Source organism: Thalassophryne amazonica, chromosome 8, assembly GCF_902500255.1.
Source record: "Thalassophryne amazonica chromosome 8, fThaAma1.1, whole genome shotgun sequence".
Classification (NCBI taxonomy): domain Eukaryota; kingdom Metazoa; phylum Chordata; class Actinopteri; order Batrachoidiformes; family Batrachoididae; genus Thalassophryne; species Thalassophryne amazonica.
The window spans coordinates 102069325-102096949 of NC_047110.1; the positions used below are offsets into that span (position 1 = coordinate 102069325).

General features: G+C 41.4%; 1 protein-coding gene across 1 annotated transcript in view; it reads left to right on the forward strand.

Moving 5' to 3' along the window:
• Window positions 1-26816, forward strand: part of LOC117516190 (cytochrome P450 2J6-like) — a 36369-nt gene extending 9553 nt beyond the window's left edge. Inside the window, exons 2-11 of the mRNA XM_034177102.1 lie at window positions 2394-2556; window positions 8280-8432; window positions 8572-8732; window positions 15354-15422; window positions 17301-17405; window positions 17561-17699; window positions 21641-21726; window positions 22949-23050; window positions 26372-26513; window positions 26607-26816. Coding sequence (XP_034032993.1) covers window positions 2394-2556; window positions 8280-8432; window positions 8572-8732; window positions 15354-15422; window positions 17301-17405; window positions 17561-17699; window positions 21641-21726; window positions 22949-23050; window positions 26372-26513; window positions 26607-26794 — 1308 coding nt within the window. The 3' untranslated portion in view covers window positions 26795-26816. The remainder of the gene's footprint in view (window positions 1-2393; window positions 2557-8279; window positions 8433-8571; window positions 8733-15353; window positions 15423-17300; window positions 17406-17560; window positions 17700-21640; window positions 21727-22948; window positions 23051-26371; window positions 26514-26606) is intronic.
• Window positions 26817-27625: the final 809 nt, after the last annotated feature.

Genomic DNA, 27625 nt, shown 5'->3' on the forward strand with positions numbered 1-27625 from the left:
CTCGCTCGGGGCACGCGAAGCCTCCGCTCCTCTTTCCATGACAAAAATTCCTGTAACAGTGGAATGTGCTGTTCATTTCCAAACTGGACACTGTGTTTTATCCGGGATGTCATCTGGCTAGCACAGGAATTGTGAAAAGACGTGGACATCAGCACTTTTTCGGCACATTGAGACAGACGTGCGGAGGAATTCCATGCGTCGCTGCGGTGCCGCATGGCGCAAAGCAACGCCGTGATGAAGCCTCACAGGACATGTTCTGGCATGTCCAGGCACATCCACAATTTCTCGGATAATCACTCGATGGAAAAACCACCGACAGCTGTCTGAACGCCATCTCAAAGCCGTCCTGTGAGACCAAAACGGAGGTGGTTTTGTCTCGCTCCAGTAGTGAATCCATCGTGACGCGTGAAGCCTCCGCTTGGCTTTCCATGACAAAATCTCTTGTTAAAAGTGAAATCTGCCGGAAAATAGTTGATGTCCAGCTCTTGTGATAACCAGAGAAATTGCACACGATGGTCAAGGATCCATACAGCCATCCGTTTAGAAATGAAATGGTCGCTCAGCCTGTCAAAAACCATCTGAATTTCTCGAATGGTGTCCCTCACAGTTTCTGAAAAAATTTTGATCAAGCAAAGCGGCAGTCTCTGAGCCATTCCTAAACAATGAAAAAAACGATGAGAGGGGTGGACCACTCCTCACTCAAAGCCTGCTCACAGGCGAATGATGCAACCGACAGGCGTGAAAAAAAATCACGCATGCGCACGAAGGTTCAAGCTTGTCTGACGCAATCACATGTGATTCAAATCCATATGGTTTTTGAAAAAAATAATAAGGTCGGATACTTTTCTAACAGACCTCGTATATATAAATTTGCCAAAATTTAATTATAAAAAAGTTTTCACATTGTCATCATGGGGTGTTGTGAAAAAACTAAATTAATCCATTTTGGAATAAGGTTGTAACATAACAAAATATGGAAAAAGTGCAGCGCCTAATCAGCGTCCTTGATAAGGTAAGTGACTGCGATGTCATTTGCAAACTTTTGTAACTTAACAAAGTAGTGAAAAAAGTGAAGTGCAAAGCATACATCCTGAGGGTGCACCAGTATTAACTGTGCAAGTGCTGGAAATGAATTACCACCTCATTATTTTCTTCTGCCTGTCAGAAAGTTGATGATCCACTGACAGGTAGACGCTGACACAGAGAGGTGGGTTGGACATCTGAGATGATGGTGTTGAACATTGAACTTGAAGTCCACTAACATGATTCATGCATAGGTCCATTGAAATACTGCAGTAAAGCAGTGTCCTCATCAGCTGACGTGCTTGAAGGGGGCCCAGCAGTGGTCCACTGATGTTCATTAGGTGGGCCAATGCAAGGCTTTCAAATGAGCTCATGAATAAAGATGTCAGAGCAACAGGTCTAGACCTATTCCATCTTGTGGTCTTTGGTTTCTTTGGAATGTTGGAGCACCACACTACTCCAATGATCTGTTGAAGCTCTTAAAGAAGAAGATGGACAGCTGGTCTGTGTTGACTTTTGGGTAGGTGGTTGAGACATTGGTCTTTGTGCTTTTGTAGGTCATCAGGTGATTACTGGTTCCCTACACAGTTGAGGGATGCTTCTTTTAGTTTGTGATGTTTTTCAGGATTTTTCACACTGGGTCATTGACTGAAAACAGGTTCTACAGCTTTTCAGAGTATCCCACAACTGCTTTTATATCCTTTGTTTTTGTATCTTATTGTAAAAGGCTTTGGTCCCACTCGTGTAGACATGTTCTTTAGCCAGGTAGAGCTGTCCGAGTTTTGCTGTAACCCATGGTTTATAATGTCAGCAAATCCTGGTGGGAACACACACAACCTCCCAGAAACTCATGAAGGATGTTACAGTGCTGGTGTGCCCATTCAGATCTTTGTCTGCAGCTTCAAGGACACACCAAACAGAGCACTCATTACATTCTTGAGCTGCTTGTTTGGACCATCTCTTGGCAGACTTTACTACAAGCTTGTCAGCTTTAAATTTATACCTGCTGGCTGGTGGTCAGAGAGCCCCAAAACTACACTTGTATTAAAGATGAACAGCCACTGTTGTTGTAGTGTTGCACTCTAATACTCTTGAGGACAGATGTAAAGACTCACCAGTCGAAACAAAGAAAACTCCAGCACTGAATGAAAAATCTTGCAGTAGATGAAGAGCCCTTCTAAATTAGAACATCACATCTTCTTCAGCTCTGTTACATCTGTGCACCAACTTTCCTTTAAAAACATAATCCACCAGCTTTTTTTAGGTAATGCTAGCCAGTGGTCTAAAGCGACAACTGGATGTCTTTGCAGTACTACCTTTTCTTTTCTTGCTGGTAATATTACTTGTTATATTTTTTTGCTCTTTCCCAGCTGAGAAGAACTTATGGAAATGTCTACAGTTTGTTTATTGGCTTCCAACCCGCTGTCATCTTAAATGGTGTGCAGGCCATGAAGGAGGCAATGGTGACAAAGGCGACCGATTTTGCTGGACGACCCAAAGACCTCTTTATCAATGAGGTTGGCCAGAAAAAAGGTAAAACAACTGGTGGTAATTAGAGGGTTTTTTTTTTTATTTGTGTATGTATTTGAAAGAAAATGCTTATGGATACAAAGCAGCACTGTAATTAAACAGGAGGTTAGTTGAGAACAGCTGTCCCCAACCTGTTTTCTTGGAGCTCCATCTAAAGGGGGCCACCAGTGCCACATAACGGAAGTAGTTGTTACCTTGGAGATGGCTACAAATAAATGTACGAGTATACAAATAATGAATGTTTATGAGTTGAATGGTTTGTTTCAGCTTTCACCTCATGAAATATTCATCCCATTGAAAGAATACAAAACATTCATGATTCATTTTATATAACGGCTAAAATAGATCCTTGTCATTTGATATTTTATTAATTCATAAACAACAGAAAAGGGACTTACATTTTGGTGTTCCACTGCTGCTAAAGTCCAAATCGTGACGTGTAGTCCGGTGACTTCGGACTTCCATAAAAAAAAACACTGTGTAGTTCCTCAGTACAGCCAAGAATCACCTCAGCTTTTCATCTGAACAGCTCTTCATGCATCCAGACTGTGTGTGTGTGGGTGTGTGCATGTGTGCGCAGGTGTGTGTGGGTGGGTGTGTAGGTGTGTGTGTGTGTGTGTGTGTGTATGCACACGTGCATGTGTGTGGGCGCGTGCATGTGTGCGCAGGTGTATGTGTGTGTGTGTGCATGCACACATGCATGTGTGTGGGTGCGTGCATGTGTGTGTGGGTGTGTGTGTGTGTAGAGTGCAATGGTACCAAACGTAAGGAACCAAATTTTGCACACTAAATGGAACCAAACTTCACTCTAAATGCAATGCAACACAAATGGGACAAATAATCCATGTCATGTGACTTACAAAGCACCAATCAAATGACAAGGATCCACTCAGCCATTATGTAATAAAGTACATCTTACGCTTTTGTGCTGCTATATAATCACATGTGGGTCATATCAGCTCCTTCAAACCATTGCAATTTACATAAAACATCAGTCGTGCTGTTGGGGCTTTTCCCACCTCTTGGTAGTTTCATGTGGGGAGCGAACTCAGAACACTCAAAGACTGACAGGAAACGGACTTCAATTTTAGATGATGCATTCAAAGATGCCTTCACTACACAGGGAGTTGCTACAACAGCTTGCAAGCTGCTCACTCAGCACTCTCTCTACCTCTTTCGCCTGCAGTTAACTCCGCACCCAGATGGGCGGGCCGTTGCTCTCAGTGTGGATCAGTAAAGTCATGTGATTGGTTCAAAAATGTTGCATTTGACATTCATATGCAGTGACTGCACACGTTGTACATCTAAAACAGTATGGGTAGAAGTAAAACTGTGTTTTGTCTGTGTAGCATGGTAAGCAAACCCCCCCCCCCCCAAAAAAAACAGTGTGCATCAAGTATCTGATCGATTATAACGAGATGTTAAATCGATCATAGACATACTTTTACAGCTCCTCATAACAACCACACAGGTGACAGTGGTAAGGAAAAACTCCCTCAAAGGAAGAAACCTCAAGCAGACCAGACTCAACGGGGTGACCCCCTGCCTCAGCCATGCTACCGACACAAATTACAAAACAATTCACAAAACGAACATACAGGAAATGTTACCGGTGCACAGGACACAAGGGTTTCCAGAACAGATACCACACCCATCTCTGGATGGAACCGCACCTTAAACAGAGAGAAAAGAAAAAAGCAGAATCAAGCATCAGAAAGACAATAAATACAGTGTAATTTGTCAACATTAAGCAACAAGAAAAACAGAAGAAATACTAAGGTGATCGCCGGTCACTAGCCCTAAGCTTCACTAAAAAACCCAGACTTTCCATAATGTTGAGGCCGCGGCCCACTCCGCTTCCTAATAAAATTAACTAAAAGAGTAAAAAGCATAGTAACATACTATGCCAGTATGCTAGCCATACGAAAGGGAAAATAAGCGTCTTAACAGAGGCAGGATAAGAGAAAGCAGACTTTTTATTCACCCTACAGACACAAGGTAGCCCTCCACCCTGAGAACGCAAAGCCCGGGCCGGTACGTAAGGTTTAATTAGGTCAGCTGGGTAGGGAGGTGCCAATCCGTGAACAATTTTATAGGCTAGTAGCAGAACCTTAAAATCTGATCTCACTGGGACAGGAAGCCAGTAATGGGATGCCAAAATGGGTGTAATGTGGTCAAACTTTCTGCTTTGTGTCGAAAGTTTGGCAGCAGCATTTTGAACCAATTAGAGAGCCCTAATGCTGGACTGCGGTAAACCAGAAAATAAAATATTGCAGTAGTCCAATCTAGAAGAGACAAATGCATGAATCAGGGTCTCAGGATCAGCCATAGATGGGATGGGACGAATCTTCGCTATATTTCGCAGGCAGAAGAAAGCAGTCTTTATAATATTTCTAATGTGGAGGTCAAAGGACAATGTAGGATCAAAAATTACCCCAAGGTTCCTCACTTTGTCAGTGTGATGTATGACACACAAGCCTAGGCTAAGCATAAACTGCTCAAATTGATGCCGATGTCTCACTGGACCAAGAACCATCATTTCAGTCCTATCAGAGTTTAAAAGTAGGAAGTTGTTAGACATCCAGCTTCTCACTGATGCAAGGCAATCTTCTAAGCATTTTATGTGGATGAGATTACCAGCAGTTATCGGCATGTACAATTGAGTATCATCAGCATAGCAGTGAAAGGTAGTCCCAAAATGCCACAAACACAGTGAGAACGACTGGCCAGGTATGACGTCAACCAAGTAAGGGCACTCCCAATAATCCCAAAGTGATTTTCCACCCTATCAAGTAGAATATGATGATCCACGGTATCAAATGCAGCACTGAGATCTAACAGCACCAGAACTATAGTGGTGTCCGAATCCATTGCAAGCAGAAGCTCATTCACCACTTTAGTGAGAGCTGTCTCTATGGAATGATATTTTCTAAAAGCAGACTGCATTGGCTCAAAAAGATTATTCTTAGTAAGGTGGTCCACGAGCTGCCGTGAAACCACTTTTTCGAGAATTTTAGAGCAGAATGATAGATTTGGTGTCTGCCTATAGAGCCTCCACACGGGGAACCATAAAGATTGTAGCAGTTTATCTATTAGAGCCTCCACACGGGGGACCAAAAGATGTAACGTAATTTTTAAAGAAAACTTCATACGCGAGCACCATATGAATGTAATGTAATTTACAAAGCCTCAGGATCGGCTCACACCGGGGGACCGTAAAGATATAGCAGAATAAGTAGTTAAATGCCCAAATTGAATTAGATTGGATTACGCCCCATCTGATGAGTTACCAAAATAATTAATGATTTAGGGTTTAATACTTATTATTTAAATGGACTGCATTTATATAGCACTTTTCCATCTGCATCAGATGCTCAAAGCGCTTTACAATCATGCCTCACATTCACCCCGATGTCAGGGTGCTGCCATACAAGGCGCTCACTACACACCGGGAGCAATTATTAATAACTAATAATAACTATTATTAGTTATTACTCTTGGCACCACCTATTTATAGCATAGGTACTTTAATTGAAACATTCATTAATTTATCAGTCTCAAATGAATTAATCTCAATTTAATTAAATCAGTCTTTGATCTCAAAGTCATGAATTCACAATACGATTGACCAAGGGTTTCCTTCTGAACACAAAATGAACCACAGCAGAAAAAATTACAATTTATTTACAATTATATAGAAAGGAACAGTTTACTGGCATTTTTGTGGACAGTAATTAAATAAGTTCATTCATGGAAACAATTGTCTTACTCACTCATGAGACGTGAAAGGAAAAGAGATGAAGCTTAAAGACTTTAAGTAAATAAATCTGATTAGAATTTAGAGATGAAATTTGAAGCCAATTATTAAGAAAAATATTAAACAAACATAAGAATATACTTAAAAGGAAGAATACTAATAAGGAGGAGCCACTTTGTATCCATTAACAACAAACCCTTTTTCTGGAACCTTTAACTGGGTCACTTAGCTGGTTCATTGAAAAGGTGGTTCGGACGGCCTGCCTGTCCGTCACTGATGTAGGTTCTGCAGCGTGCTCACTTGGATCAGGGGTTAACTCAGTGGTCTCCCCGTGTGATCCCAAAGGCTTGGGTCGGCTGGTTTTACCGACAGGATGGTTGCTTGCAGTCAGGTTTGAAATCAGCTCTGTCATCAGCTGCTGGACCCCAGAGGTTGTGGAAGGCGTTTGTTGAAAATGATTTCTGGTAGCTTTTAAAAAGTTTGTTGGAGCCAGATTAAAAGTCTTCGTGAATTTAGAAAAAAGCAAAACTTTAAAAGCGTTGAATAAACAAAATAGCCAACGGAAAAGGAGAGTCGCTTTTCTGTAAATTCGCTATTAATTTGAAAAGTTCAGCTCGGAAGTTCTCTTAAAAATTCAAAAGACTTGACGCACCTGAAAGTGTCAGGTTAAAACTTTGTTAAAATTATCAAAAATGAACAAAGAATGAATGCCAAGTGGTAGCCTTAGCTTAGCTTAGCAATGGGGCCTTGGCCCAAGAATAAAATTAAGCATTTAAGAAAAGAAGAGAAAAGAAAAAGAAGCGTTGCCATCAGAGAAAGAGAGAGAGTGGCAAGACTCTGTTTTAACTTTTTAAAGGGGACTGACATCACCAAACTCCACCCATTTAGGGTGTGTAACTTCACAGAAACTTCATGTGGTCACAGTGCAGACACAAATGAAATTATTTAAACACATTAACTATTTTGACATATCTGTTCTGAGACACATGCAATGCCTTTCGTTTTATTAATCAATACGAACATTAGACGTCTTTAGATATATATGAATAGGAATGCTGATCTCATTCCTTTTATTTTAAACAAAAGGATGTCTTTCTTCACTTAAACTTAAATATAATAGCTGTTATTAAGACAAAGTTTTATGACCACATGTTATGGGGGGAAGGTCCTCGGTGTGAGGAGGGGTTCTGTCTTTGGCTTGAGTTCATAAAAGTGGGTTCTTCGGGCCTGGACAATTTCAAATTCTGACGTGAAGCAATTATAATGTCATGTACAGTAATTCATAATGACTGAAAATTCACCGATAAAAAGGCAAGGGCTCCCCTTTGAAGAACTTTGAATTATAGTTTTGTTTTGCTGTGAATCCCAGTGTTGGCCCATGGGGGATGTCTACAAGCTTATCTTAAGATCTCCAGATGACTTAGGAATTTCTCAACTGAGAGGGAAAACACAATCTTTTGTCTGTAGTTCCAAACTCAGGTTTTTGTTGAGACAGCGTTAATATATTTATTTAATTAGGGCGAATCGAGGCCATGGCGCTACACCTGTCTTTGTAGCCGCCAGGAACTCAGATAATGGGCTTCTAACAGCCTCATACTCACCACTAACATGCCTCTAACATCCCCGTTTGTTCGCATCATAATCTGTACACAAACTGCCCGATGCTGTTTTTGCTAAACTCAGGCAATAACTTGCTAAAATATCATAGCTTTTGTATTTCATGCCCTCTTGTACTTGAGCTTTCTGTGTCCTTATGTCCCAGTGGAGCTCAACTGAAACCATGTGACCCCCGTTATTGTATTTTCTTCTCTTTTGATTAGCATAGGTTCCTTGGAAAAGAATAATGTGATTCAGTAGAAAGGAATGAGCATCACCTTGCCAAATTTGTCTGTAGTCCTCCACGGCCCGTTGGTACTTTAGAATGCTTACATCTTTGAACAGTGTTCTTTTGTTGCTGTACACTTTATAGGTGTCATTCTGGTTGACTATGGCCCAGTTTGGAAGGAACATCGTCGCTTTGCCCTGATGACCCTGAGGAACTTCGGTCTAGGGAAGCAGTCCATGGAGGAAAGGATTCTGGGAGAGATACAATATATAATGACTACGCTGGAGAACAACAATGGTTTGTCAGTAGTTAATTATTAGTCTGATTCTTATGAATCATTTCCAGTTTCCTCTTTGCCTCAACTTCATTATGATATCTGTGTTGAAAAACTCATAGATCATTTATTGTTGCACCATGTGCTGTCGGTGTGTTTCAGGTAAAACCTTCTGGCCTCGAGTTATGTTTCATAATGCAGCCTCCAACATCATCTGTCAGATTCTGTTTAATACCCGTTACAACTACGACGATAAGCTGATCAACGTTATCATTCACTGCTTTGTAGAGAATTCTAAAATAATCAATGGACCCTGGTCTCTGGTAAGTGTGTTTGTACTGTTTAATGCTCTAATACAAGTATGGGACATACTCCCTAAATGTTTGCCTCAGTTCATGTAAAACACTTTTAAAACTACTGATCATACAGTTTTCCAAAGCTGGTCTTCACTCAGTCATTGCAAGTCAAACCCATGACATCTATACACTTTTTCTGCAGCTTGTAAATCCTCACCAAACATATATATATTAGGGCTGGGCAACGTTGAGGTCATTATCGCCGACAATTTTGTTCCTCCCCTTAACGCTTTTTTTTTTTTTTTTTTTTTAGCCTTATGACTGTTGCTCGTTGCCTTTTATTTTGAAAGCGTCAGTCGGGGGCGAGCTTATGCTGCTGCTTCCTGCTGATAGCTGAGTTCACACAGAAAACGACACGAGGATCGAGAAAAGTACAGACTATGCAATGCACAAAGACGCCTAACTTTTGAATGGACATTTTCGGTACAAAGTTCTACAGGATCAGGCCCGGATCAAAATTTTTTTTACGCATCGTTCGTCATCGGTAAAAAAAAAAAAAATCTTGAATAATCTCGAATAGCCGAACGTGTCCCCGTGGTGAACGCAGCTTCTCGGTGGTTTTCATGTCAACCTATAGTCCGTAAATTATACGGATTTTTTCCGAATTTCAGAGTCATACGGACGTACAAATAAAGTCGGATATTCAGGGTTTGGTCTGTAATAAACCATTTCTGCAGCACGGCTCCACTTTGAAACCATGAACCATTGAAGCAATGCTTCGATCCAGTAGCTCGTTGGTTCTTTGATTCACTGCTCTTCAGAAACGGGAAGCCACTTCTTAACCCCTCGCAAAGCCATTAAAATATCGTCAGTCGTTTTTGTGTGGATTAAAGTCACTAACTGGGACTCTTGTTGCTGTCAAGAAACGAGAATCGTCCTCCGTTCAGTTCACACAGCTCGAAACGCTGCACGGCCGAGACAAGAGTCCGGTCGGAATTAATAACTTCAAAATGAATCGCTGCTTTCCAAATGTAATACAGACAAGAAACTACAATCGACTAAAAGTTTTTTTTTTTCCTCCCAAAATGAAACGTGCTGTATTTTCTTTTCAAATTACATCCTCAAGTGAAGCACAGCAGCTGTAAGCTCAGCTCAGATATATGGAAACACATTCATGCCAATGTCTGAAAGGAAATGCCTTTGACAAAAACTACAGATTTTGTTTATTCCTATTTCTGTCCAGAGATCAAGGATTCACCATGTAGAGTTCATTATGTACAAAGTTTAAGGATCCAGTGACCAAATTCATATTTATTTACTTTAAGACTCAATAAAATGTTCAATTAAAATTAATTGGCTTATAAAGTGCCAAATCACAACAAAATCTAAATACGAGGGCTGTCCGTAAAGTATAGGTCCTTTTTATTTTTTTCAAAAACTATATGGATTTCATTTATATGTTTTTACGTCAGACATGCTTGAACCCTCGTGCGCATGCGTGAGTTTTTCCACGCCTGTCGGTGACGTCATTCGCCTGTGAGCACTCCTTGTGGGAGGAGTCGTCCAGCCCCTCATCGGAATTCCTTTGTCTGAGAAGTTGCTGAGAGACTGGCGCTTTGTTTGATCAAAATTTTTTCTAAACCTGTGAGACACATCGAAGTGGACACGGTTCGAAAAATTAAGCTGGTTTTCAGTGAAAATTTTAACAGCTGATGAGAGATTTTGAGGTGATTCTGTCGCTTTAAGGACTTCCCACGGTGCGAGACGTCGTGCAGCGCTCTCAGGCGCCATCATCAGCCTGTTTCAAGCTGAAAACCTCCACATTTCAGGCTCTATTGATCCAGGACGTCGTGAGAGAACAGAGACGTTTCAGAAGAAGTCGGTTTCAGCATTTTATCCGGATATTCCACTGTTAAAGGAGATTTTTTTAATGAAAGACGTGCGGACGGGTCCGTGCGGATGGGTCCGCGCGTCGGGACGCAGCCGACGCGGTGCGGCGGCACAGGAAAAACACCTCTGTGTTGATAACCATTTGTTAAAATCCAGTTGGCTTTTGATGGCTTTCAGTGGAGTGAGTATATGAGAAATTGTTTATCAGCTGGAGATGTTCCAACTTGTCCTTAAGGCTTCCAACAGAGGTGTTTTTCCTGTGGCGGAGCGTCGCGGCGGCTGCGAGCCGACGCTGCAATCCGCCCGCACGTCTTAAATTAAAAAAATCTCCTTTAACAGTGGAATATCCGGATAAAATGCTGAAACCGACTTCTTCTGAAACTTCTCTGTTCTCTCACGACGTCCTGGATCAACAGAGCCTGAAATATGGAGGTTTTAAGCTTGAAACAGGCTGATGATGGCGCCTGAGAGCGCTGCGCGACGTCTCGCACCATGGGAAGTCCTTAAAGCGACAGAATCACCTCAAAATCTCTCATCAGCTGTTAAAATTTTCACTGAAAACCATCTTAATTTTTCGAACCATGTCCACTTCGATGTGTCTCACAGGTTTAGAAAAAATTTTGATCAAACAAAGCGCCAGTCTCTCAGCAACTTCTCAGACAAAGGAATTCCGACGAGGGGCTGGACGACTCCTCCCACAAGGAGTGCTCACAGGCGAATGACGTCACCGACAGGCGTGGAAAAACTCACGCATGCGCACGAGGGTTCAAGCATGTCTGACGTAAAAACATATGAATGAAATCCATATAGTTTTTGAAAAAAATAAAAAGGACCTATACTTTATGGACAGACCTCGTATACTAAAACAAATACATCACAGTTGTACACATATCAAATTGTGGTATGTGTACAATTGTGACGTATTTGTTTTAGTACATTTAGTCATGGACATGAATATTGTTATTTTGATATGAAACAGGATAACAAATGACCTGCCAGTGGTTTTATATTTGATTTCGTTAGTGTTTCAGTTGAAATTTACATTTTCGAATTTATGCAATGTACATTTTCAAATAAAACTGCTTTTAAGCGGCTTTTGAATTCATTTTTGGGTTTCACATATACCATGCGATTAATCATGATTAATCACAGAAAGTCACTGAATTAATGCGATTAAAATTTTTTATGTTTGCCCACCCCTAATATATATATATATATATATATATATATATATATATATATATATATATATATATATATATATACACTCAACAAAAATATAAACGCAGCACTTTTGGTTTTGCTTCCATTTTGTATGAGATGAACTCAAAGATCTAAATCTTTTTCCACATACACAATATCACCATTTCCCTCAAATGTTCACAATCCAGTCTAAATCTGTGATAGTGAGCACTTCTCCTTTGCTGAGATAATCCATCCCACCTCACAGGTGTGCCATATCAAGATGCTGATTAGACACCATGATTAGTGCACAGGTGTGCCTTAGACTGCCCACAATAAAAGGCCACTCTGAAAGGTGCAGTTTTGTTTTATTGGGGGGGATACCAGTCAGTATCTGGTGTGACCACCATTTGCCTCATGCAGTGCAACACATCTCCTTCGCATAGAGTTGAAGAAAACACCTCTCCAACGTGCCAAACGCCAGCGAATGTGAGCATTTGCCCACTCAAGTCGGTTACGACGACGAACTGGAGTCAGGTCGAGACCCCAATGAGGACGACAAGCATGCAGATGAGCTTCCCTGAGATGGTTTCTGACAGTTTGTGCAGAAATTCTTTGGTTATGCAAACCGATTGTTTCAGCAGCTGTCCAAGTGGCTGGTCTCAGACGATCTTGGAGGTGAACATGCTGGATGTGGTGGTCCTGGGCTGGTGTGGTTACACGTGGTCTGCGGTTGTAAGGCTGGTTGGATGTACTGACAAATTCTCTGAAACGCCTTTGGAGACGGCTTATGGTAGAGAAATGAACATTCAATACACGCGCAACAGCTCTGGTTGACATTCCTGCTGTCAGCATGCCAATTGCACGCTCCCTCAAATCTTGCAACATTTGTGGCATTGTGCTGTGTGATAAAACTGCACCTTTCAGAGTGGTCTTTATTGTGGGCAGTCTAAGGCACACCTGTGCACTAATCATGGTGTCTAATCAGCATCTTGATATGGCACACCTGTGAGGTGGGATGGATTATCTCAGCAAAGGAGAAGTGCTCACTATCACAGATTTAGACTGGTTTGTGAACAATATTTGAGGGAAATGGTGATATTGTGTATGTGGAAAAAGTTTTAGATCTTGAGTTCATCTCATACAAAATGGGAGCAAAACCAAAGTGTTGCATTTATATTTTTGTTGAGTGTATATATATATATATATATATATATATATATATATATATATATATATATATATATATATATATATATATATATATATATATATATATATATTGGCCACCACAAACATTAGTTTGAAACATAATTTCTGCCCAACAGTTTTGTATTTGGCTCGTCTTTTGCTTCAAGTGAAAATGTCATCAGATTTGTCTGCTAAGAGCAAAGCCTACATAATGGGATTATTGGGCTTGCGCTGATATTTTAATGCTTAGCTAATGTGGCTTCATGACATGTTGTCTCTTTAGCCACAGTTAGTCTCCTTGAGCCACACAATTCATCTGTTATAAATGATACAGACATCATTAGAAGCCAAATTCACATAGCAAAGGGTTCATCAAAGGTAGTTTCCCAAATAATTTCACCTGGTGTGTAATTTGTATGAACTATGTATGACTATGAAAAAGGCTCTGTGGCTGAAAGTAGCCAAATTCCTTTAGCCACATGGCATTCTCTAAGCATTTGCCAGCATGTTTCAAGGCCTCCACCATCATCCCCATCCCCAAAAAACAAAGAACTTCAGGTCTTAATGACTACAGACCTGTTGCCCTGACCTCTGTGGCGATGAAGACCTTCCAGCACATTGTCCTCACACACCTCAAGGCCATCTCTGACTCACACCTGGATCCCCTGCAGTTCGCCTACAGAGCCAACAGGTCTGTAGACAACACTGTCAACATGGCTCTCCACTTCATCCTTCAGCATCTGGACTCCCCAGGAACCTACACCAGGATTCTGTTTGTGGACTTCAGCTCTGCTGTTAACACAATCATCCCAAGCTCTCTCAGCTTGGCATGCCTGACTCCACCTACAGGTGGATCACTGACTTCTTGTCCAACAGAAGGCAGCATGTGACGCTGAGAGGGCACATCTCCAACACAGTCCATCAGTACCGGATCCACCCAAGGCTGCGTTCTTTCTCCTCTACTCCCTGTACACCAACAGCTGCACCTGCAGTCACCAGTCTGCGAAACTCCTGATTTTTGCAGATGATTCGACCCTCATCAGCCTCATCTCTGATGGGGACGAGTCTGCCTACGGACGGGAGATCGGTCACCTGGTGTCTTGGTGCAGACAGAACAATCTGGAGCTCAACGCCCTCAAGACAGTGGAGATGGTTGTTGCCTTCAGAAAGAACCCAGTCCTGGCCATCCCATCACCCTGTGTGACTCTCCAGTCACCATTGTGGAGTCCTTTCATTACCTGTGGATCATCATCACCCAGGACCTCAAGTGGAGGCTGAACATCAGCTCTCTCATCAAGAGAGCACAACAGAGGATGTACTTTCTGCGGTACCTGAGGAAATTCAACTTGCGAAAAACAGTGATGGTGAACTTCTACTCTGCCATCATTGAATCCATCATCTTGTCTTCCATCACCGTCTGGTACGCTGCTGTCACTGCTAAGGACAGGAGCAGACTGCAGCACATCATCCATGCAGCAGAGAAGGTGACCGACTGTAGTCTGCGATCCCTACAGGACCTGTACACCTCCAGGGCCTTGAGGTGAGTAAGGAAGACTGTGGCTGATCCCTCCTACCCAGGTCACAAACTTTTTCTCACCCTTCCCTTTGGCAGGCGGCTAAGGTCCATCAGGACCAAAAACCTCAAGATACAAAAACAGCTTCTTTCCAGCCGCAGCTAAACTGATAAATAACACCAGAGAACCCCATTTACCCTGCCTCCCCCACTCCAACTTGCACAAAGTACAGGTTGGCCATCCCTGCACTGAAAGGAACTGTACACCTGTACACTGGTTTAATGGTTTAACTGTATAACGGTTATCTTTATTTCACAATGAATATAGTTTCAGGCAGCACGGTGGATTAGTGGTTAGCACTGTTGCCTCACAGCGAGAAGGTCATGGGTTCGATTCCCACATGTGGCCTTTCTGTGTGGAATTTGTGTATTCTCCCAGTGTTTGCGTGGGTTCTGTCTGGGTGCTCCAGTTTCCTCCCACATCCAAAGACATGCAGGTTAGGTGGATTGGAAACTTTAAATTGTCTGTAGGTGTGTGGGCAGGTGTGAATGTGTTTGTCTGTATGTGGCCCTGCGACAGACTGGCATCCTGTCCTGCGTGTATCCCGCCTCACGCTCTATGACTGCTGGGATAGGCTCCAGCCCCCCGCAACCCTTAATTGGACTAAGCGGTTGAAGATGAGTGTGTGTGTATATAGTTTTGCCTACCTATTTCACTATTTGACTCTTTTACTTCTTACAGAAATATTTTTTCCTTTTTTTTGTTATTGTTGTTGATGCACCAACAACACAAGATCAATTCCTTGATTGTGAGAACTTACTTGGCAATAAAATTGATTCTGATTCTAAAATAAGTTCATCTTTCTTCACAGGTGTACGATTCTTTTCCTGTGGTTCGTAAGCTGCCTCTGCCCTTCCGGAAGGCCTTAAAGAATGTTGAGGTGAAGTTTAAGTCTTTTATTGTTTCTTAGACCCATGTAAAGCAGGAGCATTAGTAAATCCGTACGAACGTTTGAAGAAAAACAGAGTTTTGATCCAAGTGGGACCAAACCCGGTGGAATGACTGAGAGTCAGCTAAAGACAAAGTGATTTGTATTGTTGAAGAACTGGTTAAAAGCAAGGTTAAAATTTGGGCCAAATGCTTATATGTACAGGGAATCTTTACTGTAGCTATTACAAGAAAAGTTACAATTCTAGTACTATGTCCATTTTCTATACCCACTTACTTCAATTAAGGGTCACGGGGGTGCTGGAGCCTAGCCCAGCAGTCATAGTGCATGAAGCAGGGTACACCCTTAACAGGACATCAGTCTGTCACAGGGCCACATAGAGAGAAACATTCACACTAACACGCACTCATATGCAAGTTTTTTGGACAACTCTTCCACCAATTGCCAAGAGTTGTCAGCAGTTGACAAAATGTGGCTGCAAGACCAAATGCCGAGGGTGATGCAAATGCTATTGTTTCAGCCTCAAGTGTACACAGTTGTGTGCATGCAAATGTGAGGACCAAATGTTTGACTAATCCACCACATGAATCAAAAGAAAATCAATTCCTGCTCCATATGCTTCTTCACATTTTTTTTGCAAAATGTAGACAGGAGGTTGTCATCATCCTACCTACCAGGAAAAGTTTCATCATATGTCTAAAGCTCTAGCCTACCCCAGATTAGCAGTACCACATCTCCTTATACTGTTGAAATGCAACATGCACAGTACTACAGTAACTGTACATGTACATACTGGACAGTCATTTGTTCAAATTAAAAGCATTGCTAAGAGTGTGTTTCATCATTTAATTCCTGTCATATCATCTTAGTTTTCAATAATTACATTTGTCTAAATGCAGAATTAGATTTTCATACTTAGAAACATATATTTCAATGTATAGAACATCGACATAGCATTATTCCATCAAGATCTAGCTCAAACATGGTTTAAAACCACTTCAAATGGTGGCCATCTGGAAAAATTGTGGCCATTTTGTTTTTCAACATGTGTAATGTACTTTTCTGAGAGAATAGGTCCTGGAGCACATGTGTACCAAATATGGTGCTTTTGCCAGCAAGTGAAAGATTGTTTCAGCAATCTGTTGCACTATTCTTGGATGGCTGAGGACTGGTGTGCCTCACCTTGTGCAGTTCCTGCTCCAGAGGGGCCGCCCAGCCACCCTCTTGATGACGCCTCAGGTACTGATGGCTCAGCCACCTGCCCTTATGATGACCTTACTGTACCCTTTTGGCTAATGGCTGATCTGCCCGACGATGACCTGACTTGCGACAACCCAACTGTGCCCCTCTGGCTGACTGCCAAACCACCCAACAGCGAACTGACTGTGCTCTGCAGGCTCACGAACTGCCCGCCACCCCGACTGCTACCTGCCTGCCACCTCACGAACCTCACTACGCTATGACTACTAGCTACCTGTTGCACCATGATTCTCCCGATGTGTTGACTGTTGTTTTTGGTTTTGCACCCATTTCTTCCTCTTTACAGTCATGAATATGCTTGTACAGTCATTCCACCCTAGCAAAAGAACTGTTCAAAGATATCATGGCCATGATGCCCATGATGAGTGTATGTAAACCTCCAACCACAACGATCAGTTAAATGCAATGGAAGGGTTGTGTGTTAGTCAAAGATAAAGTGGTTCAGTTTTGGACAGAATTGTCCTCATATCAAGACCACATAGGACTATGAAATATAACACAAACATATGATGGTGATTTATGAACTTTTTTATAATATTACACAAATGAGCATTAATACTCAAATCAAGGATTTTAAAATTGTACAATTTTTTGACTTCATTTTTCCAGACATGTAAAAAAATTATAAAGGATTTGGTAAAAGAGCACAAGGTGACCAGAATCCCAGGAAAACCACGAGACTTGATTGATTGCTACCTGGACGAAATGGACAAGGTTTGTGTGTGTGGAAATGATGAAGGTCTACTTGCACATCTTGTCTGTTCAGATGCACTTTGAAGAAATCCCAAGCTGTAAAATAGGCATACATCAAAGATACAAAATGATTTCAGGTAGACAATGCAAATTAAAGATGACTCTTCTGTCTCCAGAGATGTGATGGCGACTCCTCATTTTCAGAAGAACAACTCTTCATATATTTAATAGATCTTCACTTTGCTGGGACGGACACGACCTCCAACACACTGCTCACTGCTTTCCTCTACCTTATGACTTACCCACATGTACAAGGTATGATGGCATGTGTAACTTTATGTCTCTAGTTTATCTCAGTCTCTTTTAGCATGTTTTTCTCCACATATAAGGTTTTGATTATTGGTTGCAACCTAAACAGAACATAGGAGTCGGCACGGAGGGCAAAGGTGTTGGATTTCAATTAAATTTCAATTTATTTAGTCTATATAGCACCAAATCACAACAAGCTGCCTCAAGGCGCTTTACACAAGTAAGATCTATACTTAGCAACCCCTAGAGCAAGCACACAGACAACAGACATTGAGCCACTTGTTGGATCTGTTCCTACAGCGGAGCCACAGAAATCATCCAATCCAGAATGTGAATTCCAGTCGCATCTTGCACAGAGAGGAAAAGAAAACAAAATCATCAATCCATCCATCCATTTTCTTCCGCTTCATCTGGAGTCAGGTCGCGGGGGCAGCAGCTCAAGCAAAACAAAATCATTCGGCCAGAAAAAGTACACTTAAGGTATAATTTGTTAGCATTAAGCAACAAGAAAAACAGAAGAAATACTAAGGTGATCGCCGGCCACTAGCCCTAAGCTTCACTAAAAGACCCAGACTTTAGATAAAGTTGAGGCCAGACTTTTTATTCACCCTACGGACACAAAGTAGCCCTGTGTTGGATTTATGCTGTTTGGTTATGTCGTGGTTCTATCATAAAATCAACCAGTGTCTCTAAACCAGAGTGCACCAGGTGCATGCTGCTGTCACATTAAGTGGATGCAAATACATTTTCTGGTGAGGAACTGATTCTGGGTGGACAGAGCAAAGTTTGCCTTTGAGATGAATCTCACAGGCAAATTCCTGAATAAATGCAAGTATCATGAAGCTATTTTCTGAAATATAATAGAATAGAGCCTTTATTGTCATTGCACATATACACACAATGAAATCTGTCCTCTGCATTTTACCCATCCTAATAAAAGTTAGACACAATCCAACTACTAGGAGCAGTGGGCAGCCACAGTTTGGCGCCCGGGGACCAACTCCAGATGTAGAGACTCTGCCTTGGTCAGCGGCAGAGAAAAGAGCAGACCCTAAATAAACATGTTTTTGATTGTGGGAGGACACCAGAGTTCTTGGAGGAAACCCACACAGACAAAATCCACACAGGGAAGCAATCCCATGACCTTCTTGCTGTGAGGCATTAGATGTACTACCACAAAGCCACCATGATTCCCTGCTCTTTCTGTCTTGTCTGTGTGTTGTGCACTTTGGCACAGTTGGACTGAGTGAGCACTAAATTTTTTTTATAGTTCAGTTTCATGGTGCTTATTGACGTCCCTGAGTTCAGAGTGTGCATATGCCACGATTCCCCACATGTGGGACTACTTGACTTTTGTACTCTGTAAATACCAGAAGCACACTGTACTGGACTTTAAGCCAGGTTTTTGGTTGTTCCCGGTGTCGCAGACCGAACGGTTCCCCTAAAAACTGGTCCATCCTACCTCCACTGCGCATGCATCATTTGGGACCACAGCAGCTCATCTGAGACACCCAAAGCGATCAAATGGATTAATGGGATTATTAAACATCAGATGATAAAGGTAAAACCTCTTAAATCATTCTAAAGTCAGTTTTAAGCAGAAACGAGGCGATAATCAGTGAGTCGCTACTGGAGCTTTGAAATGACAGAGACGCCGTGAACACAGCACCAGCATTTCGTGCTGCTGCTGCGCTCTGATCGCTTCCTCCGTCTTTTATTATGAAATAATGCTGAATTTTTGGAAATGATTGTTGTACAAAAGCTTCAGATATCTGTCGCTGAGACAGATGATGACTGGAGTGCAGGTTTAAACAGAAACAAGGTGATAATTCGTGAACCACGGCTAACGCAGTGAAAACACGCATGCGCATTGAAGGCGGGGGGCATGATTTTTAGGGGGGACCGTTCAGTTGGCCACACCGGTGCAAATGCATTCTGGTGTTAAACGATATGAACGTGCACGCTCGATGCCTGACCACACCTTGTTTTTAGAATTACACACTCGTGACGTAGAGAATGTATATGACTGCACATAAAAACCATCTGGCATTGAGTGGAAACTACCAATAACATTTATTTTGTGCAATGCACCTGTTACATGTGGACAATGGTTCAGAGCCCAGTACAGAGATCACATTGGAAGGTACAAAATACAGTCTTTATTGAGTCACATGAGAGGAGCTCAGAGGTCAATACACAGGATATCAGTCCAAACAGGCGACAGTGTCCATGAGGGGTTTGGCAGGAGAACAGTCAGGACGGCAGACAAGGTCCAAAAACATGAGGTACAGTGACAACAAATCAAACACCAGAAAACACTAGAACTAAAAAAATGGTCTTTAATTAAGAAGCGCACCAGTACAGTGGGTGATGCAGAAAGTGTGACCCACAGCTCAGATGTCAGTCCATAGAATAGGCATGAGTTCAAAACCAGAGAGGCAGTCTGACCAGGCACCAGAGTCCACAAGGGCAGGCAAAAACCCGTGGCAAGGAGGCAAAGCAGGGAAGTACAACAACACAGGGAATGCAGGAAATACACGAGATCTAACAGAGAGCACGGAAGGTTAAATAGACCGCACACCTGGGAAGAGACACGGGAAGAAAGCCATGACAATGCACAAGAGACGAGGGATATCAAAATAAGACAGGAAGTGCAGTAGACGGGACAGACGCGTGACAGCGAGCTGAACAGAGGCTCCTCCAGTTCATACTGTGTTAACACACGTGCATGTACTTCACACAGACATCTGCTCTCACGACAACACGTAAATGGTAATTTATGCTGTGCTTTGTCCATGCATGAGCGTGTGCGCATGCACACACACGCCTTTGTTAGAATTTGGAAAAGCATTTATCTTCACTATCTTTTTCTCTTGTTACCTCCGCCAAGGAGGTTATGTTTTCGGTTGCGTTTGTTTGTTTGTCTGTTTGTCAGCAGGATAACTCAAAAAGTTTTGAATGGATTTTGATTAAATTTTGTTGAGTGGCTGGAAATGACAAGAGGAACAAGTGATTAAATTTTAGTGGTGATCCGGATCACGATCCGGATCCCGATGCTAATGCGTTAGCATGTCTATGGCATTTTCAATGTTAAAAGTTAGCATTAAGCAGTTGCAGCTGTCATCACGTTCGGGTGCATTTGTTTTCAAATTGTAATATTTCTTAAATTTATTTTTGTTGAAATTTTGTGGAGTGGTTGGAAATGACAAGAGGAACAAGTGATTAAATTTTAGTGGTGATCCGGATCATGATCCGGATCCCGATGCTAACTCGTTAGTATGTCTATGGCATTTTCAGTGTTAAAAGTTAGCATTAAGCAGTTGCAGCTGTCATCACGTTCGGGTGCATTTGTTTTCAAATTGTAATATTTGTTAAATTTATTTTTGTTTATATATTAATAATCTAATGATTATTATATACAATTTTAGAAAAAGAGACAAAAAGAAATAGATCACTGTGCCAAGGAGGGAATCTCTTTAGGGTCAGTGACCCTATGGCCTTGTTTAGAGAAGTGTTTCATAAATGTTAAAAAAAATTCATATATTTGCAGTTTAGTTGAATAATAAATTGAATTTTGTCTCTTATTTGTTTTTGTCTATAAGCACATGCAATATCAATATCAGTGCTCAGATGACAGTAGCTTCTGGGAAAGGTGCAAGTTGCAATAAACTGTGATGCCAAGCGCTAAGGATACATGCTATCCAGTCACAGCAGATGAAACCTTTTTTACTACTGAGCAAAAATCATTGTTAGACTTTTTTATGTTCAATGATTCCACGGCGTGTAGATGTTATGGTGTCAGTGACCCCATGGCCTTGGCAGAGGTTTGCACTCTCTGAGTCCTTCTAGTTATTCATGGTTTTGATTTTATAATGTAGAAATATCTTATTATTTATTTGTTTATTTTGTCAACATTTTGTCCCCCCCCCCCCCCCGTCTTGGACTAGAACGCTGTCAGCAGGAGATCGACCGGGTGTTGGCAGGGAAGGAACAAGCCAGTTTTGATGACAGAGGCAACATGCCTTATGTGCAGGTAACTTTGGTGTCACTATTTCATGTGCGCACACAAAAAGCATATTTAAATTTGAGGCTGCTAGTTCCCATTTTATACAGTCAGAAAATCAGCAACACCATTTTATTTGGTTTTGTTGTACGTTTGAGACATCTAGTTTGGAATTTCAGCCTTTAGTTTATGGTGATTACATCCAGATGTGTTGAACAGCGCAGAAAATAACTTTCTTTGTGAAATACTGCCCTGTTTTTTGGCAGGAAAAGTAGTGGAACACATTTTTTGAAACCCAGGAGTGCTCTGCTTGATTTGTAACAAAGTATCAGAAGGTTACAGGCACCTATAACTGATTCTACGGAATCCAATACATACCAGGTGACCTTACTTAGATCATGATTTTATCCAATATGCAGTGGAGAATTGTACCCAGACCTGAGTGGGGGATTTGCCCATTCAGGTTTTTTTTTGTTTGTTTTGTTTTGTTTTTTGTTTGTTTTTTTAGACAATAGCTCTAAATGTCAACTCTGGGTTATAACTTTGGCATCACCCATGAAGACTGCAGGAGTTAAAAGACCTAAGAGTTGGCTATGAGAGGAAAAAGTCATTTTAAATCAGAGAAAAGAGGGAAAATCAGTCCAAGGCATTGCACAGCCAACACACCAGTTTGAAATGTTGAAACAAACAAATAAATCTGTGGTCTGCTGATCCACAGACACCGATTAGGTCAGTCAAGCAAAGGAACAATCACTGCAAACAAAATCCTCAAAAGAACAGTCAGTGACATCAACAGTGACCTTGACAATTCAGCTGCATTAAAAAGACTAAAATGATGATAATATTGTTTATCAAAATGATTTCTGACACAATATATTGTACAACAAAAAAATCATTATCATGACACACTGACTTCAGAAGAATTAATTCAGGGAGAAGATAGTGAAGGCTCTGGACTATCAAAGTTGATCACCAGACGTTAACCCAACTGACAAGCTTTTCATCTCTGAAAGAGGTGAAAAAAAAACCAAAACTCCCTGATGTCAGTCATTTGTTGACTTGATGCAGTGACTGCAAGCAACAGCCATGGAACCACATGTTAAACACATCTACATGCAAATACCATAAAATAAAGGCTGATATTCCAAAGTTTCTTCCGATATCTAAATGTCTTCAACGTACAGCAGAGCTCCTGGAGAGAGTCTGAATTTTCAGATAAAACAGAACATCTTCCATCTGTCCTCCTCATCAGGCTGTGCTGCATGAAGCACTGAGGCTTTCCAACACTGTTCCTCTGTCCGTCTTCCACAGTACCACTAAAGACACCAACCTCATGGGGTATTCCATCCCAAAGGTAAGATGGAGCCAAGTGCTAAATTATCAGTATCAACTCAGAATTAAGTACGTTGTCAGGTTTCGGCCCTGTTCGGGGTTATGATTTCTTTTTCCCCTTTTCTTGTACCCATGTTCTGCCTCAGTGTCGTAGACCAAAAAATCAGTCCACCCCTAAAAATCGGTCCGCCTTTTGTATCTGCACATGCGTCATTTCGGACCACAGCAGCATGTCTGAGATAGAGTCTCTTCACACAAAACAATCAAATAGATTAATGGGATTATTAACCATCAGATGATAAAGGTAAAACCTCTTAAATCATTCTAAAGTCAGCATTACGCAGAAAGGAGGCCGTTTTAAGCAGAAACTCTGCAAAATTTTGTGACACTTTGAAATGACCGATGCGCAGTGAACGCATCTGCTAGCAGCTCGTTTAACCGCGGCGCTCTGATCGCTTCATCTGTCTTTTATGATGAAATAATGCTGAATTTATCTGGAAATGATTGTTGTACAAAAGCTTTAGTTATCTGTCATTGAGACAGATGGTGTAGTTTGAAGCAGAACCGAGGTTTTCATCTGTGAAACGTGGCTAATGACGCATGCGCAGATGCAAAAGGCAGCCCGGTTTTCAGGGGGGACTGATCGGTCGGTGACACCAGCCTTGATTTGATAGCTGTTTTATTTTTGTCACGTTTATTGTCTGTTCTGTTTTGCTTTTCCACTTTTGTATTTTTATTGCTTTTCATTCTTTAACCAGTCTGTTTTTTCATCTAGGTCGTGTTCTATTTATGATTAGTTTTGTTTCATTTATTTTCTGTGTTGCCATGTATTTAGTTTTGTCTTAGTTCCTGTCTGGCATGTTGTTTGTTTTTCTTTATTGCTTGTTACTTCAGTCTCCGTTTAATTTTGTCATTTTTATTGTATTATGCCTTAGTCTCTGGTTTTGGTTATTATTTATCTTCAGTGTTTTCATCTGGTTATGTTCCTTTGTTTATTTATTGAATTCTCTGGTCATCATTTATTTGTAGTTAGTCATTAGCATGTTTGCCTCTTTGTTATCATTAGTGTATCATTTATCTGTTATTCTATTTTTGCCACCAGTGAGTTCTAGTTTAGTCTTTGCTTTTTATTTTTTCTTTGTATTTGCACTCTGCCTTTCACTGTAGTCAGTTGTTTTTTTTCCTTTGCACTTTAGCCATGTAGTGAGTTCCATCTTAGTTAAGTTCTGCCTTTTATTTTCTGTGGTATTCAGTTCTTTTTGTCTCTGTTTGGTAGTGGGTGGGGTCACTTGCACTCACTTGTCTTGTCTGTCACACCAACCTGTCTTCCCTGTCTTGTCTGGCCACGCCCCTTCTAGAACCTTCCTCGCACCTGCTTCACATCACGCCCCGATTACTCCCCTGGTATTTAAGCCCTCACTTTCTCTTTGTCCCCTGCCAGTTTGTTGTACCTGTTACTCATCCTCGTATCCTTGAATCAGTCCTGTTTGCGTCGTGTTTTCCACCTTTGCTTGTGTTCTCCAATCTCCACCACGCTGTGCACCTGACCTCTGCTTGTTTGCTGACTTACGAATCTGCGTCTCGTCAGCCTGTACCACTGCCCCGCTGACTACCTCACTGTGTACCGTACCATTGCCTGTTATCTTGATAAAGCCTTTTCACCTTTACTCCTTTGCCTGTGAGTCTGCATTGTGTGTCCTACCTCCTTCTGTGCCAAGCCACACCCCGCCATGACATACACAGCATGCAAGAAATGTCATGATTCAGTGTATTCTACCATTACCAAATGTACCAACATTCTGTCATGATTCGTCGTGGCTTGGCCCTGAAGGTTGTAGGAGGCATATGCAGACTCACAGACACAGGTGTAGGATTTAAAAAAAATGGCTTTATTTGGTAAGCAGGCAACAGGTTCAGAACACAGGATATCAGTCAACGTAGTGGAGGTACAGGCAGGTAGCAAGCTGAGTCCAAAGTCCAAAAACAAGCAAAGTTCCAAATACACAGCATCAAGGAGTTCACAGGGCTGAGGCAGAGGCAAAGTCAAAAAACAAGCAGAGTTCAGGGATAAGACGAGGTGGCAATCGATAACACAAGCAAGGTCAGAAATACTACAAGACTAAACTGGACAATGGCCTGAGGCTGGAAAGTGCAAAAATACAACAATCTGGCGAGAGACTGTGAGGGCCTAAATACTAGTGGAAGAATCAGGCAGTGAAATGAGGAACAGGTGTGCAGAAGATGCTGGAAGGGGGCGTGGCCAGAGAAGACAAAGGTAAGTGCAAGAGACTGCAGTAAGACAAAAGCAAAGTGAACTGGTGCAAGATAATTAAGTGACAGAAAACCCAATGGTGCAAAATGTGACATGCTTGACAAACTATAATAAACGCAAACAAAACAAACAGGCAAAACTAAGAACTAAGGTGGCGAGTCAAAGAGTGTAAAACCAGAAAACTAATGATAATAACTAAAACTAGTGAGGACCTGATACAGGAAAGTGAATACAGTAAACATGACAAAAAAAAATATTGATTGAATAGGAAATAAATGATGAACAAAAACAAAACCAGGGACTACAGAATACAAAGAAACAAACAGAACCAAGCCAAGACTTAAATGACAACGTATAATGATATAAAAACTAAAACCGTAAAATCCTCAGCGGAAGCCTAGACCCAAATAAGGGGAAAACCAAGACATGAAACCCGGGCCGGGGCAGATCCTGACACATTCAATGAATTTGATGTGGTTTTATGGCATCAGAATAAACGAAAACATCATTAAAAGTTTGGTTTCTTTATTTAAACAGAACTCATGTGAACCCAAGAGCTTGGTCTCACAGACAACTCAAACTGCCTTGCTGCTCTTGCTGCCATTCACTTATCCTGCCTCACTTTAACCAAGCCAGTAAGAAAAATAGCTCAGCTTAGTTCATCTTTAACCACTTATCCAGGATCGGGTCACGGGGGCAACAGCTCCAGCTGGGAACCTCAGACTTCCCTTTATATTAAAGGGAATATTATTATTATTATGTTAAAGTCACTAAATTTCCTTTGGAGTTCAGTTAAACCAGTTGTTAAAAAATGGAAAAAGTGCTGCGGAAAATGGAAAAAAGAGGCAACATGCACCCTCACAACACAAGCATGAAGGTCTGGAATAGGGATTAATTCTGGACCCCCCCCCCCCCACACACACACACACACACACACCAATAACTTGGGATACCAAAGAGAATATTTACTTTTTTTTAAGTGACTATCTGGAAACTTTATTAGATTTTCACAGCTGTTTGTCATTTTTATTTAATTATTCATTCATTCATTCATTTATTTTAACTTCTCAGGGAACACTGATCATCCAGAACATGTACTCAGTGCTGAATGAAGAGGGACAGTGGAAATTCCCAAATGAATTCCATCCTGAAAACTTCCTCAACGAGCAGGGAGAGTTTGTTAAGCCAGAAGCCTTCATGCCGTTCTCTGCAGGTCAGAAGCTTCAGAAGTTGCAAACTTACAATAGTTTGTTTCAGAAAAAGTATGTTTCACATGTATTTTCTTTCTTCCTTGCTGGTGCGTCAGGTCCTCGGATGTGTCTTGGAGAGGGTCTGGCTCGTATGGAGCTTTTCCTCGTCATGGTGACTCTGCTCAGGAAGTTCAAGTTCATCTGGCCTGAGGATGGAGGAAAGCCGGACTACACTCCAGTCTATGGGGTCACTCAGACTCCCAAACCGTACCGCATGAAGGTCCAGCTCAGGACCACACCGTGAGACTGAGTTCAAAACATTTTCCTTGTAGCTGGTCTGCTCTCTATGATACTCTATGATAGAGATCCACCTTGAGGTCTTTATCTGAGATGCCTTAGTATAAAAACTGATCAGATTAAAGGGATGTTTTTATTTTTCCTTGAGAGTACATCTGAAAAAATGGGGTTGTCTTACAGTAGTGTTCAGAATAATAGTAGTGCTATGTGACTAAAAAGACTATGAAATTGGGTTATTAGTAAAAAAAAAAGTAGGAAAAAGGGGGTGTTCACAATAATAGTAGCATCCGCTGTTGACGCTACAAACTCAAAACTATTATGTTCAAACTGCTTTTTTAGCAATCCTGTGAATCACTAAACTAGTATTTAGTTGTATAACCACAGTTTTTCATGATTTCTTCACATCTGCGAGGCATTAATTTTGTTGGTTTGGAACCAAGATTTTGCTCGTTTACTAGTGTGCTTGGGGTCATTGTCTTGTTGAAACACCCATTTCAAGGGCATGTCCTCTTCAGCATAAGGCAACATGACCTCTTCAAGTATTTTGACATATCCAAACTGATCCATGATACCTGGTATGCGATATATAGGCTCAACACCATAGTAGGAGAAACATGCCCATATCATGATGCTTGCACCACCATGCTTCACTGTCTTCACTGTGAACTGTGGCTTGAATTCAGAGTTTGGGGGTCCTCTCACAAACTGTCTGTGGCCCTGGGACCCAAAAAGAACAATTTTACTCTCATCAGTCCACAAAATATTCCTCCATTTCTCTTTAGGCCAGTTGATGTGTTCTTTGGCAAATTGTAACCTCTTCTGCACGTCTTTTATTTAA